Source organism: Vipera berus, assembly GCF_964194415.1.
Source record: "Vipera berus genome assembly, chromosome: 10".
Classification (NCBI taxonomy): domain Eukaryota; kingdom Metazoa; phylum Chordata; class Lepidosauria; order Squamata; family Viperidae; genus Vipera; species Vipera berus.
This window is the reverse complement of record NC_138213.1, coordinates 1,261,060-1,280,076: the sequence shown is the minus strand read 5'-3', so window position 1 is coordinate 1,280,076 and position 19,017 is coordinate 1,261,060. Positions and strand designations below refer to the sequence as shown.

The 19,017-nt window shown below is 51.4% G+C and overlaps 2 protein-coding genes across 5 annotated transcripts; both read right to left on the bottom strand.

Annotated features, from left to right (window-relative positions):
• Positions 1-277: 277 nt before the first annotated feature.
• MVD (mevalonate diphosphate decarboxylase) lies at positions 278-8,492 on the bottom strand. 3 transcript variants are annotated; one of them, XM_081336258.1, is made up of 10 exons: positions 8,281-8,492; positions 7,390-7,460; positions 6,903-7,017; positions 6,105-6,257; positions 5,678-5,877; positions 5,467-5,541; positions 4,582-4,800; positions 4,087-4,202; positions 3,352-3,460; positions 278-629 (listed from the first exon to the last, which is right to left on the bottom strand). In XM_081336258.1, exons 1-10 carry the CDS (start codon positions 8,360-8,362, stop codon positions 549-551), a joined length of 1,221 nt encoding a protein of 406 aa, XP_081192384.1. In that variant the 5' UTR covers positions 8,363-8,492; the 3' UTR covers positions 278-548. The 3 variants fall into 3 exon arrangements, 2 of the variants coding, with proteins under 2 accessions (XP_081192384.1, XP_081192385.1); XM_081336259.1 differs by lacking the exon at positions 6,903-7,017 and having other exon boundaries at positions 7,350-7,460; XR_014027543.1 differs by lacking the exon at positions 278-629 and having other exon boundaries at positions 4,023-4,202.
• A 4,649-nt stretch (positions 8,493-13,141) lies between these two features.
• SNAI3 (snail family transcriptional repressor 3) lies at positions 13,142-18,704 on the bottom strand. Of its 2 annotated transcripts, XM_081335565.1 has the most exons (3): positions 18,381-18,704; positions 15,420-16,043; positions 13,142-13,775 (listed from the first exon to the last, which is right to left on the bottom strand). In XM_081335565.1, exons 1-3 carry the CDS (start codon positions 18,457-18,459, stop codon positions 13,591-13,593), a joined length of 888 nt encoding a protein of 295 aa, XP_081191691.1. In that variant the 5' UTR covers positions 18,460-18,704; the 3' UTR covers positions 13,142-13,590. The 2 variants fall into 2 exon arrangements, with proteins under 2 accessions (XP_081191691.1, XP_081191690.1); XM_081335564.1 differs by lacking the exon at positions 18,381-18,704 and having other exon boundaries at positions 15,420-16,695.
• Positions 18,705-19,017: the final 313 nt, after the last annotated feature.

Genomic DNA, 19,017 nt, shown 5'->3' with positions numbered 1-19,017 from the left:
TTTGCAGGTGGATTTGGGCGAGGAGGGAGCGAAAGAACAGTTGCTTTCTGAAGAGATTGAACAATGTTTTTTTTCCTAAATCCTACAACTTTTCTCTTTTCTCTAGTAACATTTGCAAGCTAGCTTTATGCAACATCTTTTAAAAATGGTTACCGCTCTTTTTTACTTTTGGGGACAGAGGAAGACACCATGTAAATCCAGAGAACGATCAGGAAAGGCTGGGCAAAGAAACCCAGACTGTCACGTCCACAGCTGAGACAAGCTTCCAGAAGACGGCCACGCAGAATATCTCATTTATTTTAGAAATCTCTCTTAATAATAAAACCGTATGAAAGAAACTGAAGGTTATTAATCTATATAAATAGTTATGGGCCAGGGACGTCCACAAGACTTAAGGCGCCGAATCAAAAAGCAGAGTACGAAACGGGTGGTGAGGACAGGAAAAGACCCTCAAAATTTATCCCTTTTGCGCCCAGCAAGAAGCAACTGTCAGCCAAGCCTCTCCAACTGGCTGGCTCCGGGGTAGCCCCAGAGGAGCTGCCCTGGGCTCAGCTGCTGCTTCGCGGCATCCCGTCTTCCCCCAGGAGATGACAGCTCCCATCATCCACAACTGATGGTCCTGGGCCAGGCTGAACCAAGAGAAAAAAACAGAAGGGGGATAAGTGAAACAGCAAGGCAGGCGAGAGGAAGTGCTAGGGAAAAGAATGCTGGAACTGTCAACTGCATTTTATTAATAATAAGTTGGAAGGGACCTTGGAGGTCATCTAGCCCAACCCCCTGCTCAGGCAGGAAACCCTATACCATTTCAGACAAATGGCTGTCCAGTCTCTTCTTAAAAACCTCCAGTGTTGGAGCATTCACAGCTTCTGGAGGCAGGTTGTTCCACTGGTTAGTTGTTCTAACTGTCAGGAAGTTTCTCCTTAGTTCTAGGTTGCTTCTCTCCTTGACTAGTTTCCATCCGTTGCTTCTTGTCCTGCTTTCAGGTGCTTTGGAGAATAGCTTGACTCCCTCTTCTTTGGGGCAGCCCCTGAGATATTGGAACACTGCTATCGTGTCCCCCCTCACTCTTCTCTTCGTTAAACTACACATACCCAATTCCAGCAACCGTTCCCTATATGTTTTAGCCTCCAGTCCCCCAATCATCTTTGTTGCTCTTCTCTGTACCCTTTCTAGAGTCTCGACATCTTTTTTACATCGTGGTGACCAAAACTGGATGCAGTATTCCAGGTGTGGCCTTACCAAAGCATTGTAAAGTGGTATTAGTACTTCACTTGATCTTGATTCTATCCCTCTGTTAATGCAGCCTAGCACTGTGTTGGCTTTCTTGGCAGCTGCAGCACACTGCTGGCTCATATTGAAGTGATTGTCTACTAGGACTCCGAGATCCCTCTCACAGTTACTACTATTGAGCAAGGTACCACCTATACTATACCTGTGCATTTGATTTTTCCTGCCTAAATGTAGAACCTTACTTTTTTCACAACTGAATTTCATTTTGTTAGATAGCGCCCAGTGTTCGAGTCTGTCCAGTTCCTCCTGTATTTTAAGCCTATCTTCTAGAGTATTGGCTATTCCTGCCAGCTTGGTGTCGTCTGCAAATTTGATGCGTTTCCCATCTATCCCCTCGTCCAAATCGTTGATGAAGATGTTGAAGAGCAGTGGGCCCAGAACAGAGACCTGAGGCACCCCACTACACACTTCCTTCCATGTAGATGCAGTTCCATTGAGGACCACACGCTGAGTACGGCCTGTCAGCCAGCTACGAATCCATCTGGTGGTGATGCTATCTAACCCACATTTTTCTATCTTATCAAGTAGTAGGTTGTGATCTACTTTATCAAATGCCTTACTGAAGTCCAAGTAAATTATAACTACAGCATTCCTCTGGTCCACTAATTTTGTCACTTGGTCAAATAATGCAATAAGTTTTGTCTGGCATGATCTGTTTTTGACAAACCCATGTTGGCTTTTAGTGATAACTTTGTTCGCATCAAGGTGTTCACTGATTTGTTGTTTGATTATCTTTTCCAGAATCTTCCCAGGTATTGAGGTCAGGCTGATAGGTCTGTAGTTTCCTGGATCTATTTTTTTCCCTTTTTTGAAGATGGGAACTACATCAGCTCTCTTCCAGTCCTCTGGTAGTTCCCCAGTGCTCCAGGATCTTTGAAAAATATAGTTCAGTGGTTCTGAGATCACGTCTGCCAGTTCCTTGAGAACTTTGGGGTGTAATCCATCTGGTCCTGGTGATTTGAACTCGTCTAGGCTGGACAGGTGTTCACTTACCATTTTTTTGCCTATCTTAACTTGCGTTTCTATTCTGTTTTTTATGGCACTGGACTGTTTTTTTCCCTTTGTGTAAAGACAGATGCAAAAAACGAGTTAAATAGTTCTGCTTTCTCCCTATTGCTTGTCACCTTCTTGCCACTTTCCCCCACTAATGGACCAATCATTTCCTTAACTTTTTTCTTGTTTTTTATATGTTGAAAGAAGCATTTTTTGTTATTTTTGACTTTGGTCGCAAGCCTTAGTTGTTTGATGTATTGATAATATTTAATGACTGTTATCTATACCCAAACACCTTCAAGGTTTCCTTATTTTTAAATCTGTCTGTATTTAAATGGTCAGATCTTTTTTGTGGGGTGGGGGCTGATCATTAAGTCAAAAAATAAGATCTCTCAAATGTTGGGGTGACCGACAAGGACAATTGCTGAGGGCATCCTGGTTAAAACACCTGGAAGTAGACTTTAAAAGCAGGAGCCTAACCCCATACCTATGCCACACTTCAGCCCATGGGTTCCAAGGGTTTTAGGTGCAGGCAAATATAAGCAAGAAAAGGGAATGTTCCTCTGGATGAAAAGTCAACACCAGCATTTGGAGGGAAAATGGCTTCTCTCTCGTTTCTTTCCCAGAAGGAAGTTAAAATCACTTAAAATGATGCCTCCGGAGAAACCACATCCCAACAAAGGAGAATATTTGTAGCTCAAGGTCGAAATGAGGGGGTCCTTGGTGGTCTCTGAGCTTGGTGGTTTCCTTGGAGACTTTGCATGACCCAAACTAGGTAACCTCATCAGAGCTATACGGAGTACTGACTCCACTAGTTACAGCACTGATGACGTTACCTAGTTTGGTAATGAAAAGTCTGCAAGAAAACAAGGGCACAAGGATCCCTCAAATCTCACCCCAAGGCTCAATAAAGAACCAATAAAATGGAAATCTGTCAGGCTGGGAAAGGAAGCCCCCCCTCCCCTGCCTGCTTCTTCCCCCAACACCTGGCAGACCTTCAGGGAGAGCTGGCAGAGAGGGTGCCCTCGTGTTTGATGCCCCTTGGCAGCCACCAAGTAAGGCCCCTACCTTGGTGATCAGCAGGTACCGGACAGCTCCTGGGATGGGATCCCGAACCACCTCGGCCAGCAGCTCCTCCGAGGGACTTGCCGCCTTCACGGGGAGACCTTTCAGAAACCTAAGAGGAGAGGATGAAGAAAAAAAATCCTTGGGACAGCGAGATGGGAAGCATGTAAATCTACTAATAAATAAATGATTAAAGAGATGGGGCCGAAGGAGGCAAAACCAAGGAAGCAAAACCTGAGGAACATTTTGCTAAAGAAAAGAAGCATTTTGATATTTACGAATGACTTCAAAGAAGCCAAATTCCTCAACATCTATTTCCTAACAGAATCCGTCCTCACAAGCTGCCTCTGGCTAGTTCTGAAGAGTTAAATGTGTTTCCTCCATGATTTTCAGCACACGTCACTTGATCATTGGTTTAACGGGGGAGCGACTACAGAATTAACAAATTATATATATTGCACTAGCACTATGAATTAATATTTTTCACAAAGAGCAGTTTTCCGCCAGGAGTATTTGGGGTGGCTCTCACGAGGAAGAAATCTTTTCAAGTATCAAGAAATAAACTGTTTAGTGCAAAAATGTCAGACAGGGGAATAACCACAAGCACTTGCAGGAGGGATTATAAGCAAAGACCACTTCTGCTACTTTTTTTTTTAAAAAAAAATGGGGATTACTTTCAGTGGGCGCTTGGGGCTTGCTCTAACGTCCCAAGTAAGCAGCAAAGCTGGGCTCACTCACTGGTCTCCGTTACTCTTGGGGGGGAAACTGCGTTTCACCACCTCCACAAACTCCTCCAGCGTCTCATCCAGCAGGAAAAGGACGGCGTTGGGACCGGCATCGAACGTATAGGCCACCTGTCAGAAAAGGTCGGAAAAGGATAAAATGTAGATGGAATAATTTTCCCCAGCCATAATCCTTATTATCCTATATGCATAATAAACACAGATATTCAACAGTGCTGTCGTATGGCTATAGTATTATTATTTATCCTTATTATAATCTTTTATACTCCCCCTTTTATTGGGATGAGGCTGATGAGTCTGCTGTTTTGGACGTACACTGAGAGCTTCTGTACTGGAGGCCAATTCCATGTGTGTCCAATCACACTTGGACAAATCAAGTATTTGATCCAATTGGACTTGATCCTTTGACCAGCTGGCCGAAGATGAGAATTGCCAGCCGGCCCCAAGGGGTCACCTCGCCCCACCCCTGGCACTGCAGCCCCCCACGTACTTTGGTCTCCCCGTGGTGGGCGTTGAAGCGGTGCACCAGGGCGATCACTTGCTTGGAGGTGTCGCTGAGGTAGAAGATGGGCGGGAAGGTGTCCAAGCAGGTGGCGTGGAACTGGTTGCTGTCCTTCATGGTGAGCTGACCGAAGGCCTCAAAATCCCTCTGCTGGATGTGGTGGCTCATCTGGACCATGCGCTCTGGGACCAGGGCCTCGGCCCGGTGCTAGAAGAGGAGAACAAGGTGTGTGTGTGGGTCAGTGGGTCTCCTGGTGATCAGAGTATCGCTGGGCCCGGTTTGGAAGGGGAGAGGCCAGGATTCCCTCAAAACTCAGCCAAGGGAAGCGATGGAGCGTCTTCATCCTTCAGGCTCTTCCAGGGCTGAGCAAACCATGTAGTCCTTGACTTATGACCACCATTCGGATGAGAATTTCCATTGCTAATAGAGGCAGTTAAGTGACTCACCACCAATTTTATCAGGTCATAAGGGTGGGGTCACAAATTATTTTTTCCAGTGCTGTAACTTCGAACATCACTAAGCGAGTGGTCGTTTGTCAAGGGCCACACTTCAAGCTGGCTAGTTGCAACTGCTGCAAATGAAGCAACTGGATGGAGTGGGCGTGAGGCATGTCCGATCCTGGAGCCCCGTCAAGGGCCCTGCGGTTGGCCTTCCTTGATTTTCCCCATTTAGGTTTATCTGAACAGTGGAGAGAAACCATTTGCCTGAGGTGCTAAAATGCACGGTGTCAGAAGAGGACCGGGACAGAAGGCTCCCACGCAGCGCGTCTCCGGGGCTGCCGATGGGGCAGAAGGAGGGCAGGGAGCTGGGAAAGGTGCCAACAGGGACATGTGGGAAGGTGGGGGCATGTGATCGGGCAGTCGTATCTCCTACCTTCAACAAGAGGCTGGTCTTCACGCTGGTCTGCATTCCGGCTGTGCTGCCCACCACTTTCTTCTCTGCACTCACCTGCCATGGAGGAGGAAGAGGAGCAAGGGGGGGGGGCACAGGAAGCACCAACAGCTCAGTCCTCCAGAAGGGGCCTTTTGCCTCCCCCACCTCCTGGCAACTGGGCCAGCCCAACTACTAGACAGCCCTGACTCACCACCAGGATCAGGACCCGCAGCTCCGGCCAGTGCGTCTCTGGCGCCACCTGTTGGGCCACACTGTCTTTGCCATCGGCATCGTCCCCCATCACCCACTGCACGAAGCCCCCAAACATACTTCGGCAGGCGCTCCCAGAGCCCTGGCGAGCAATTTCGGACAGGTCCCCCTCCACACCGTAGAGCCGGGCCAGAGTGTAAACTGGAAGGGAAGCGAGAGGGCAGCCAGTTCCACAGCAGAATTTCCCCGTGGCCGCACCCTTAGGACGTTTGGGGCAGAAACTCCCCAAGTTCTTGTCCTGGGCAGACTGGCTGTGGCATATGGGAGTTGCAGTCCAGCCCAGGTTAGATAATCCTCATCCCGGAACTGGCCATGGCAGCCCCTGAGAAATGGATCTGCAGGGCCCCACTCGGACCAGCTTCACTTACCCAGGCAAGCATAGCCAGCAGCAGAAGAGGCCAAGCCCGCCGCAGTGGGAAAATTGTTCTCCGAGGCTATGTGGACTTTGCAGCTCAGGGGAAGGGGGTCCCCCTCGTCACCCCCGCTGCTCTCGCCATGGCGCTTCCTAGCCAGACGACGGACTGAGAAAGAGACAGAGAGAAGAGCAGAAGGTCCCAGGAAAGAGGCAGAAATGGACAGCTCCGTTTTGGGTCTGGGTGAAGCCTATTATTGGCTGGGGGATGTCTCACAACCGTGGTCAAACATTTCCTCCATGCTGTGTCTCCCCTAGCAACTATTCTCCTGCATATCTCCCTTTTCTATGGAGAGGGGTCTGAATTGGTCAAAGACTAGAAGAAAGTTATGTTACTATAGACAAGAGTAAAAGAATATTATCCATAACAAAAACCTCCAATTATACAGCGTCACTTTCTGCTACCTAAAGCAAGGCGGCTCCAGGCTACCCGGCCATCCATCCTGGGGCTGAAATCAGTTTCCATGTTCACTGAAAGCCCTCAGAGGTAAAAGAAACCTGCGCTGCTCACCTGAGTTCAGTCCTTCAAAACAAAGCATCAGAACCGTCGTGAATTCTTTGGCTGTACAGACTTCTCTTTCCACCCCTCCTCCCCATTGAAATGCAGAATGGCTTGGAAACGTTTTAAGCATAGCAGATAAGCCAAAAGAGGCCCCTGAACTCCACAGAGAAAGTTCTTCCCTCTTTTAGCAACAGAGCATCAAATGCCTCGGTTGCCCCTGCCAGAACCCAGGCTGGGCGACCCTGCGCTTACTTTCCCGCAGGCAAGACTGGAGACGGGGGTGCCCGATATCTGCCGGTTCCCCATTCAGCCAGAGGCGGTCCTCCACAAAGTCCCGGCTGAAGGCGGCTGTGGTGGTCGTTTTCAGCTGGGACAAAGCAACAGAAGGCAGGTGGGTCACAACTGTGAGTAAGCCTACTAAGCATCCTGGAGCTCTCACTGGATTATCTATCCCGTTAAGCCACTGGATCTCTTCTGATTGCACATTAGTGAGGGGATATATCACTTGCTTGCAAACATTAATCCAAGCGGCAATCACAATATGACAGCCAAAGCACAGAAATGAACTAGGAACAAATAGCAGAAGCAGTCCTAACAATATTTTCAGTTACAACTGCAGCTTTTAAGGAGGTTTGAAATTGTCCTAAAGCCACAGAGCTTCCTTCTCCCACCTTCAGGCTGCAGGCAGAAGTCGCTCACCCCAAACTAAACAGGTCACTTGTGACAGTCCAGGACCAACCTGATCTTGGTGCAGGGTGACGCTGAGGGACGAATTAATAGGCAGGATCAGCTTTTCATCACGTTTCCCCCCTGGATGACGAAAGAAGGACATGGCTTCAACTGGGGATGATAAACTGAGCACTGCAGGGCAGGTCACTGAATCTGCCGAGGCTGGAGAACCTCATAAATCGGGGGATGGATAGAGCTGCCCCAACCTGTTTTCTCGGCTGCCAGCAGGCTGGATTTTAATTACAGCTTTCAGACAAACCTATATTTATTTGTGGAGGATCTTCCTCCTTCTCCTGATTTGTCGATATGGTTGCCAGAGTGGGTAGCTGGGTTTACCGTGGAAAACTCAATGTTCCACATATTGCTTCTTAGTTTACAGGTACTTTCAACATACAAATACTCAGTGGATCTGCTGCTAAATAAAAAAGCAGAGAACTTCAACCTGGTTCATTTAAACTGGGCATCCATCTCCCTCTAGCCAATTATTCTTAGAAAGGTATAGAAGATTACAGCCCCAAATACCAGTTTCTCCCAATTTTTATTTGGCGCCTTTGTTTGTAAAAGCAATCGCACCCTTTAAGCTTCTTCAAGGAGGCTCGTTTTATTTTGGGGAAACAAAATTGTCACATCATCCATTCTCTCTCCTTGCTCTTCCTGGCCCTGGATTCTCTCCTCCTTGGTTTTCCCATCCCCCCTCCTTTCCCGCAAGGAGACTTCATCAATACGAACAGCAAAAGCCTCTTGGGGAGCCCTGGACACCCCCCCCCGCCCTTCCAGGCTGCGTTTCCACCTCCTGGTCTCACCTACACCTGGTGGTCTCCCATCCCAGCCCCCTTGATCGCGACCAGCCCTCCTGCAAAACCTTATACGGAGCCTTCGCGGGCTCCACCGCGCTACTCACAGTACTTGATCACCGCGATGTTGACCGGCGCCGTGCAGGTAACCAGAGCCGGGCGCTTCTCTCCGGCCACGGGCGGACTCATGGTGCGGCGCCTGCAACGGAGCCCCGCTGGTTGCCGCGGCCGCCGCTCCGCTCCTCAGCAGGACCCCAGCCCGGCCTGCCCAGCCCTCCCAGTCCGCCCAGTCCCGCTTTACTGGGAGCGGCGTCCGCCCCTGCCCCCGCCCCCGCCCCCTCCCCCGCACGTGCCTCCCTCGAAGCGAGCGACACGCCCCTCGCCCGCCATTGGCTCAGGCCGCTCAGGCCGGGGCCCCGTCGCCCAATCGGCGCGCTCCCCGCCCCCTCCGGCCGCCGCTCTCAGCCAATCGGAGCGCGTCGGGCGATGGGGCCGCCGGCTCGCCTCATCGCAGCCGGAACCTTCGCGGCTGCCTCGGAGCCGGACGGGTTTCCCACTCGGGCGGCTTCCCGCGCGGCACCGGGGCCCTGGAGGCAGGATCCCCGCGCGCGCATGCTCCGTTGCGCCCTCCCCGGGCGGGCCAGGCGCTCCTCCGGCGTGCGGCTGGCGGAGACGCGCAGCGGGGCGGGGAGCTTGCCGGGCGATGCGGGGGCTGCGGGGGGCCGCCGAACCCCCAGCCCGAGGCAGCGCTCCGAAGGCGGCCGGAAGCGCCTTGGCCGGTGGACCCCGTCGCCCGGTCCCCGCTGCCTTCGCCTGCCTCGCCTGCGGGGATCGCCCGGGTCCCGGCTGCGCCGAGGGTGCCTTCCCCGAAAGGCAGGTGGGCTTCCTTGGTTTTTCCGTCCCGCTTCTTCCCTTCCCCGCCGTCCAGTCAGCGCTGGAGAAGCTCCCTGGGTGAGAAGCGAAACGTCTTCAGGAAGTCCAACTGCACCTTTGGGGCTTTGCCCTCTTTCCGCGTTTTGTCCCACAGGTGCTTTTCCCCCCAAAGGCAGTTGGACTTTCTTGCTTTTTCCTTGAAAACGTTTTGCTCCTCACCCAAGAAGCTTCTTCGGTTCTCGCAGCCCTCTTGGGTGAGCAGCGTTTCCAGGGGGGAAGAACCAAGGAAGTCCAGTCGCCTTTTGGAAGAAGCCCCTTTCGGACAACCGGGAGCCGATGCCGAAGAATCTCCACGTGGACATTCCGCCCTTGCGAGCCCTCCTCCCGCGGGGCTCTTCCAGAGGGGACCCTGAGCAGCGTTTCCCGCGGGGACCAGCGGGCAACGCAGCCGTGCCCTGACCTCCCTCCTCCCCCGCGAGGGGGTCCGCGTGGGGCATCCCGGGTCCCGGCCCGCCCACGCGAGCCGCCCACCTGCGGAGCCCCCCGTTGAGGAGCAGGAGCCCGGCAGCAGAGGCAGCCCCCCCCCCGCGCTCTTGCCACCTGCTCGGCGTCCCCGGCGCGAGCATCAGCCGGGCGGGTCGGGGCTCGGCTCCACGCGGGGCGCCCGGCCGGCTATAGATAGAAAGAGCCGGACTATTTCTGCTCTGCTTGGCCCCGGGGCCGGAGCGACTTCCTCAGCCAGAGGCGGGCAGGGCTATTTCTGGGGGCTGGCATTTGAGAGGGAGGGCTGCTTTTCCACTTGTCATGGGAAAAAGAAACTTGAGCTGGAAAGATCTGGGCACCCATAGCCAATGTTTCAAAGCTACACTCGATGTACCTTGGTCCTCACCCAGATCCCTGTAAATTAAGGTCATTGCACTTTTCTTAGATGGGGACATGTTCCCCACTCCCCAATAATATCACGGCCTGCCTTGTTATCTTGTCCCAGGGTGCAGATCCTCCGTTTTCCCATCAAACAGCCTCGTTGGGAACAGCAGGAAGATTTTAGAGAAGAATAATTTTCAAAAGGACTCAAGTTCTGTATTGATGTGGCCAAGACAGTCCATTTACACCAAAACACAATAAAAGTCCCTTGAGTTGGACGGCTATAGAAATTGAATAAATAAAAAAATAAAATAATGTTTACATCATTATCCCTTCCTCCCTGAAAGACAGTTTGTATCCAATTCCTAACCATAAAATCCACTCCTGTAATGCAGAAATACCTTTTCTTGGGTGAGAAACCTATTTTTAAAAAACCTAGGGCAATTGTGGCAAACCTTTAAGAGACTGAGTGCCCAAACTGCGACCTAAAACCCACTTATGTATCGCCGGGTGCCAAGTGGGTGTGTCCCAATGAAGGAAAATTCCACGTAGGGTTAGGGTTAGATCACCATGAACTCATACAGGAAAATGGACTTAGGAGGGCACTTACCTTTCTAGGCTGCCCTGTTTCCTGGTAAAATACATGGGAAAATCCCATTGGAGGAAAATTCCACTTAGGGTTAGGGTTAGGTCACCGTGAACTCATAGAGCAAAATGGACATCACCATTTTATTTATTTATTTATTTTTGCACACACTGGTGGAGGCCTAAAGCACAAAGGTTTTATAAAACCCAGATGAAGGCATAAGATTGGGGTGACGACACGCATGCCAACAGAGAGGGCTCTGCATGCCACCTGTGGCATGCGTGCCATAAGTTTGCCACCATGGACCTCGGGCTTCAGAAAGCAATCTTACATTGTTTTATCCTATAATTGGGAATTGAAATGGGATTGTATCTATGTCTTCATCAACCAACAATTGGTTTGTACAGCATACTTACCATAAGTACTGTTTATACTATAAACTATTATTGGAAGACCCAAAGAACCAGATTGGGAACAAATCCTCATGCAGAAAATCTATCTACGCATCCACTGAGAACTGAGAATGACTTGATGGCATGCGGTCACTGAATCTCTATACACTGAATTATAGTCCAACCGAAAAGAGAGAATTTATACATCAGACCAACCCTGATCAAAATAAAACCACTCAACAATGTAATAAACTTCACATGTTACACTACAGAATGTGAACGAAGCTGCTAGTTTGGGTCTGCAAGAAAACCACCAAGCTCCCAGAGCACCCAGGCCCCCTCATTTCAACCCTAAGCTATAAACATTATTTAAGTAGATGAGCCCTAGTAGCTGTGCAGAGTTGGAGTTTGAACGCAGGACTTTCTACAATCCCAGCTATCTTTGCCCCAGTAAGGCAGACTTTGGGGAGAGAGCTGAGCAGAAATCACTCCAAATGCAAACAAGCTTTTTTTTTACTGCGATTGCTTGATCTGAGAAGAGGGAGTCAGCCCGTTTTCTTCTCTGCCAGCTCTGGTGGACCAAGAAGGAAGCAAAGCAAGAGCCCAGATGGAGACTTCGGTGATTCCCAGCTTCAGGCCGCCTAAGCAGGATGGAAAAACGGACTCATTCATCTGATCCTCACATTCCCTTCTCTGCTGGCAGATCGGCAGGTGGGGGTCTCAAGCCCCCACCTTTGCCCTGCTGCTATATTTATCAGCACTTTCCATCTGCTGCAAGTAAGAAGGAAAAACATTTGGCTTATTTTAGAAGCAGCAACATACTTTCCTGCTCCAGCCCTCCCCACGACAGGTGGAAGAGCCACTTTTAGAAGTTTTGCAGCTCAAAATAGTGTGTAGTTTACAATGCAGCTTTCTTGAGGCATCTCTTGAGTCCTATTTATGCTCTCCGGCCACTGGGAAGGCTATAAATATACCTGTTGCTTCCCTACTCTGCCAGGCTGACCTCACTGCTGTGTACAAGTTGTACAAACATCCCCCACTCTGGTAGCCCTTTGACAGCAACAGAAGCATGTGGACGGTCCAGATGTTCTTCTGGGCCAAAAATGGGGGAAACGCTGCCATGGGTGGGGAAAAAAAGAGTATACTCCCGATTGCATTGAAGCTTTTCCACGGGGAGCAGAAATTGTGCGGAATTTCTCTCCAGATTTTCGAGCCCATTTGGCTTTGAAATAGTCCATTGGAGAGCCCCCCCCCCCAAAACCTGGCTGCATGATGAACATGGTCTTTCATTTTATTTGCCTAATAAATGGCATATGTTAAATATTGTTGGTGAGATCTTTTTAAAAAATTGCCTCTCTTCTCATGTTAAAAATGATAACCTGGGGATCACCTCAGGGGGCGTGGGGGGGAGCCCTCTGTGCTGTGCCCTTCACTCCTGTAACAGAGAAATCACAAGCTGGGACCCTTTGAACGCAAATTCCCTCCCGGAGCGTAAGAACTGACACCAGTCATAGAATCCACCAGCTCAGAGGAAAACGAAGAAGAGAAGGAGAAGCTGCAAAATGTCACCTGCTTATTTTATTTTTGCACCGTTGATTATGCAGGTATGTGCCAGAGATAGAAAGATCACAGCACATACCCCCCAAAAATCAACCAGTTCAAATTTGGATGCTCTGGGAAGCAGGACACACATGCTGCAGGCAGACAGTGGCAGGCAGAAATGAATAAATATTTTTTGCCTTCAGCCGAGACCAACCAGACCCTTCCAAGAAATTTAAGGCGGAAAAAACCAAGACCAACAAACTTCATCTAAGAAGGCCAGTAAATATCCACGTGCAGGTTAGTCAACCCAGATCCTTTTTTCATCTTAACTGCTCCAAAATTCCCACTCTGCTGGCCACACCTATGAACTCAATTAAAACCCCAGCTGGGGCCGTTCCAAGCATTAACGGATCTGTTTCAAAGTATTCCTGAAATTTGGCGTTAACGGTCATCTAGTCTCCTTTTTCTTAGCTTAACCCTGTCTTCAGAGACAGGCAGGTTGCCCCACCCAGAGGGGCAAAGGAGGGAAGGGTTGCTGGAGAATCAGCAAACACTCAACCTCTAACCTCTTGGGAAGACTCTCATGTCTTCCACCTCAATTTTGGGAAGGGGCTGCCTCTCCCTGGAGTGGATTTAGCCTGTGCAGAGAAGATCTTACTAAGCAACAGCTTCTCCAGCTTTGTCAGAGGGTCCCCATCTTGCCATTCCACGCAACAAGGTAGACCTCCCGTGCATTCCCGCAATGGGAGAGATTCAACAGCATCCAGAAAAGCCATAATAAACTCAGGCCAGAAATGGGAGACGAGCATCTTTTAATGCCAAGGCTAGCAGACTGAAGCGGACAATGCATTTGTGTTTCTGAGCTCCAGCCTGGGGCTAGGAAGGAAACCAGCTGGGGAACATGGGCTCTAGTGCTCAAGCAACTGAACCGTCCTGGATCCCAGAAGATGCTGTCGCACCAAGACGGGTCATTCAGATAGATCTACAGGAGGAGAGCAATTCACAGAAGGAATTTAAAATCAGCGGAGGACACGACTCTTTTACTGCTTTATTTGGAGCAAAGGTACACACAGTCAGGGTGCAAACAGCCTTCGGATTGCAGATCTTTGCTCATCCAAAGCTTCTCCTGCTGAGGAACAGCCCTGTTCTCTTTGCCAGGCTCAGGATGCCATGGCACAGGATGCGGCCTCCTTGTGCCGCAAAAGCAGCGACATCCGGGAGAAGGTCTTTGAGCAGGCACAGCACGGGTACCTCTTGATCTCCGAGTGAGTCTGCAGGTGGGCGCGGAGGTTGGAGCGGTCAGCAAAGGCTCGGCTGCAGTGGGAGCAGGAATAGGGCTTCTCACCTGGGAAGGAAGGCAGACAGGTGAGCACACAGGGGCAGGGGATGCACGGAAACTCTGGCCCTGCCAACCTCCAAATCAGAAGAAGTCAGGAGATACTTTTTCAGACTGACACACTGGATTAAAAGGCAGAAGCTTCCATGAATGCAGCTCCCAAGTACTGTAGCTTATCAATTAACCCTTGCAATATGTTCAATATGCATCCAGTGAAGTCAGATGTAGCCTCTGGGGTTCTCACACCTCCAAAAGGCACAGACTGGGGAAGGCAGAATTAGCAGCTAGGTAATTTTCCACCAGGATGGCAAGATCTGCATGCGGAATTTAGAAGCACCTTAGTTGGACCAAGGCAAATTCTTCACCCATGTAACCATCCCTTTTTTCAACATAAAATTCTCTGCAGAGCCCAGAGGCTTGATCAGACTGCCTGAATCCCATAAGATGTATTTGGGAAGCCCACAGGCCCTTCTCTTCTGCTTTGGCTCCTAGGCAGCTGCCCTGGAAGACATGGGATGCCATGAAGGCAGCATGTGCCCATCAGACAGATGGCAGCACCTGGTTAGCTGAGTAGAGCTAAACTGGATCAGACCTGGTTTGAATCTGGATGGATCACTATCAGGAGATCACAGAGTTCAGACAAGACTGAAAAGTTGAAAAGCCGTGCAAACCCTCTCCTATACCACTGCCAGGAAAAATGAATGGGATTTATTTCTGGTTTTCAGCAAAACTGGCCCAAAGAGAACCGCAAGTTTGTTTAATAAGTTTGTAAGTTGGATTGGTCACTTAGGTGACCTGTTTTATGACCTACAGCTGTGATGGGCAGGATCCATTACAGTTGTAAGTTGAGAACTACTTGTATATGCACTGAATAACTCTTTGAAGAATACTACAAAGACCAGGAATGTTGTGCAAAAAGAAGCCCACATACTCAATTACGGGACCCTATGCTGCAAACTGGGGAACACTCCATAAAGCAAAATAAAATCTCCTGGTTGGTAAGAGAAGCCAGTCAGTTGTGCCTTATCTAGAAATCTTTAATTTAGCCAGTGATTGTGACATCGCTATAGGGATAGCAGGTTTCTGGTGACCACAGATTTTAATCACAAGCACAATTCAGTTTCAACCCCCCCACCACCAAAAAAAGGCAAAAGCATAACCCAGATTTTCACTCTCACTACAGATGAAGCCTAGAATCTGTTTTTAAAACCACGATTTAAACTTGGTTCATGCCATTTAGCAGAACCGGTGATTTTCTGAATAGACACCAACTGCCTTGCAGGGAAGGGCAAAGAATCCAGTCAAATATTGAGCTGGGGAAGCAGAATAGGCCAAGGGTGAATAGGCCACTCTCTTGATGAATTTGCTCTGCAGGGCCGCTGTAAGCCTAACACAGCAAAGAGAACAACCTTTTAGGACAGGGATGTCAAACTGCCGGCCCGTGGGCTGGTTGCATCGTGTGGAGGCTGCACCCAGCCCAGCTCCGGCAATGCAAAAAAAGTTGCGATACGTCGCAACACATCACGTGACGCGGTAAGTTTGACACCTGTGTTTTAGGTCCTCCTGGGTTCCTAGAAGACAACTATGGTGCACATACAGCCTTACATACACGTTTGCCCTCTCCCCTTGTTTCCCGTCATATTTCCCCCTCACCTGTGTGTGTCCGGATGTGCCCCTGTAGCAACCAAGGCCGGGAAAAGGCTTTGCTACAAATCTTGCACACGCAGGGTAGAGTGTGAGTCCGGATGTGCATCTTGAGAGCCCCCAAGCTGGTGTACCCCTTGTTGCAGTATTTGCAGCTGAAGAGCCTGGCTGTTGCTGCGGCTTGCAGCTTGCAGCGCTGCTGCTGGTGCCGGGCCAGGCTGGAGAAAGTGCTGTAGGGCTTGTGGCAATCCAGGCAGGTGAACCTCTCCAGGGGATCGGTCCTCACACCAGGCTCGGCTGGCAGTTGGTGTCCTTCTGCCTCCGCCAGGTGACCCAGACTGGGGCACGTCCTCCAAGGGAGCAGGGAGCAGGCTGGCGGGAGGTTGAGGTTGTTGGGATTATCCCGAAGAGGGGTGGCTGACCCCCGGCTGCCTCCGGCCCTCTCCCCACTTTGGGGGTTCAAGGCGAGTTGCCCTTTGGCCTCCCGGCTCTGCAAAAGAGGCGGGGAGAGGCTTGCAGGAGCAAAGCTGTGGCTCCTCAGAGGGCTGGCTTCACGGGGTATGGACGGGCACGGCGTAGCATCCTGGATAGAAAGGGAACATGTCATCCAGGTGTGACTTGGCCTGTTGCATTCTGGGGATGGAAACAACACAAAAGAAGTTGACCAAAGTGGTATTCCTGCCTTCCCTTTGAGGCACCTCCAGGCACTTCTCCTTAGCCCTCCGCACAAAAACTTGCAAATGGAAACTTGCTCAGCTTGCAAGCAGAGTCCACATTTGGCTCCTGCAATTTCAGACATGCTCTGGCCTTCTCAGCAGCGTCTGAAGGCAGCGTAATATCCCCAGACAGATTATAGCTCTCCCATCTAAGTACAGTCACAGTCAGGTCTGATCCTGCTTAAGCCTTAGCCAAGGTCAATGGCTGCCCTTCCTAACATCTGCCCGGGGTGCTGAACAGGAGTCGGGAGACTTTTGCTAACCACCTTATATCTTGTAAACTCTACTCCTGGGAAAACCGTTTCTGCTTCTTTTATTCTAAGCAAGCTGTTTCCTAGCTTAACTTATCGCCGCCTTTACGCCTGGCTTTGTCCCTAAGAACGAAACGCAAAGGCTGTGGTTCCCACAGCCTTAGCAGAGGGTGGTGCTTTTAATTCAAAAGCCCATTTCCAGGGCTCTCCCCTTGGAACAGGCACCTCTCTTCATGGCTTCCTCAGATGAACATCTTTGCAGGTAAGTGAAAAAAGAAAGGTGAATATTAAACCACCCCATGAAACATGCATGCCTGAAGGCCAAAGAGTTGCCTTTTTAAAAAAAGTAAGGATCCAAAATGCGAGGATACCCCCAGTTGAAGCCTTGCTTGGATGTGCCAAGGTGGCATCACCTGCCATAATATTTTCAAGTCCCTCTTATGACTATTATAAATCAAACAGCATCTTACACCAAAGAGAAAGCACTTGGAATATTTTAAATAACTCCTGGCCACCACCCCCACCCCACCCTCTCTGGTACATTGGAAAATAATCTACATTCCAGTTGAATTTGCATTCTTTTCCAGGGCACGGAAAAGTGAAGGGTAAACGCCGCACAGCCTGCCTTCTTGGAAACATCGACATCCCCAAAGGGGAGGAGGGTCAGAGCCCCAGGGTCCCTCTTCACCAGGGCAGGGATCAAAGGACGGCCAGCCAGCCCTTCCTTCCGATGGGCAGCCCAATCACCAGAGATCAAACCTAGCCTTTCTTGGACCCTCTGCAACCCCCTCGCCCTCCTTCTCCTCTTGGAAAGCTCCCTCAGTCGGAACCCCCAGCTCTCCTGGAGACCACAAATCCCATACCTCTGCACCACATTTTTAAAAATGCCTGATTTTTTTTGTTCTGCTTCATTGAGTCTTCCAGAATTCCCTTGCTGCTGAATTAAAGAGCAGGAAAACAATTTTGTTTCTTTGCAGGCAGACACCAATTTTAATTCACACACACACACACACACACAGAGAGAGAGAGAGAGAGAGAGAGAGAGAGAGAGAGAGAGAGAGAGAGAGAGAGAGAGAGAGAGAGAGAGAGAAAGAAAATAAATTAAGGATACAAACAAGATGCATGCCTAAATCCAACAGGAAAATGATAAAAGAGTGAAAAGCAGAAAAAGACCATTTTAGACATTGGTGGCTGATTGAGGCTGGAGATGGGAGTTGAAAGCCCACCAATGGCAACTGCAATGGAGCACATCCTAGAAAAAGACTCACAAAACAATCCCAGGTGCCATAGCCTGCGTCACCAGTCCTGACACGGTGGGCCGTGCCACAAGGCCCGGGCTGTTATTCTGAAGGCTGTCTCTGAGCATGTGCAGAGGTGGTCTAGCCGGGGAAGAATTTCCACCAGGTCCAAGGCTAGTAGGACTACTTAATCTGCCTAGTAATCAATCGATCTTCCCTTTTGGCTTAAGAGGGGAAACAGCCTCGACTTCCGAAGTTCCCTAAACATAACTGGGAACTTTGGCTCGGTCTGCTCGTGAGCCGGGTCGGGGGAGGATGCCGGCTTCCGTCCGCCGCCGCCGCCGCCGCCTCGCTCTTCCCCAGTTCCTCGAACGGCCGCTACAAACTCCCGCCCGCGGTCGCTTCTCCTCGGAGGGAGGCGCTTGGGGGTTGCCCCCCGGGGCAGGGCCCGAGACGCCCCCCTAGGAGGAGCTCCGGTGCGCGGCGGCCGGGCAGCGCTGCCTTCGGGGAGCCCCCTCTGGGGCGCCCTCCCAGCCCCGAGAGCGCAGCCGGCAGCCCGGCGGGACGGGCAGGCGCAGCGGAGCCAACTCCAGCGCCTCGCAGCCTGGCGCAGCTCGCCGGGCGGGCGCGGGGGGGTTCCGAACGGGGCGCCCCGAAAAAGGCGGCTCGCAGCTGCCGCTCCCGCCTGCCCCGCGCCCCGCCGCCCTCCGCAAGCCGAGGCGGGCGAGGGGGGAGCGGCGGAGGCGCCCGGCCGGCGTGGCTTACCTCGGCGGCGCGTCTCCAGCTGGCCGTAGTCGGGCAGGCGGCTGCCGGAGGGCTTCTTGACCAGGAAGGAGCGTGGCATGGCGGGCGGTGGCTCAGCCGGGCGGCCGGCCGGGCAGGTGCCCTAAAGCGGCGGCCTCATTAGCATGGCCCCGCCGCCAGCCAACCGCCGCCCGAGGGCCGTCCGGAGCCTCCGCCGCGCCGCCCCCTCCCCGGCAGGTGCAGCGGCCGCGCTCGGGGCAGGGAGAGCCCGCAGCCCTGCCCAGCAGGGTCCAGGTCGGTCCCCGGAGCCCTCGTGGCTCCCCGCGCCCCCCCACGCCCGCTTGGCGCGAAGGAAGGGAGACGCATCCGAAGCCCCGGCGCCTGATCCCAGGGGGGCGCTCGGGGAGAGACTTCTGCCCCGTCAAGTCTTCCCGGGCTTCCCCACAGGCTGATGCCCTGGGAAAAGCGCCGTTCAGGATGGATGGATGGACTGATGGAAAACTGGACTCGGTGCCCATCTTTGGCACAGACTGGTACGAACTAAGGGAACAGCCTGGAATGCCAGGACTGTGGCAAACCCTGGGGGCTCAGGGGACTCGAACCTGGGGTGACATTCAACTCGAACATCCTGCAAAAGCTTCATTTGGGCTGGAACTGA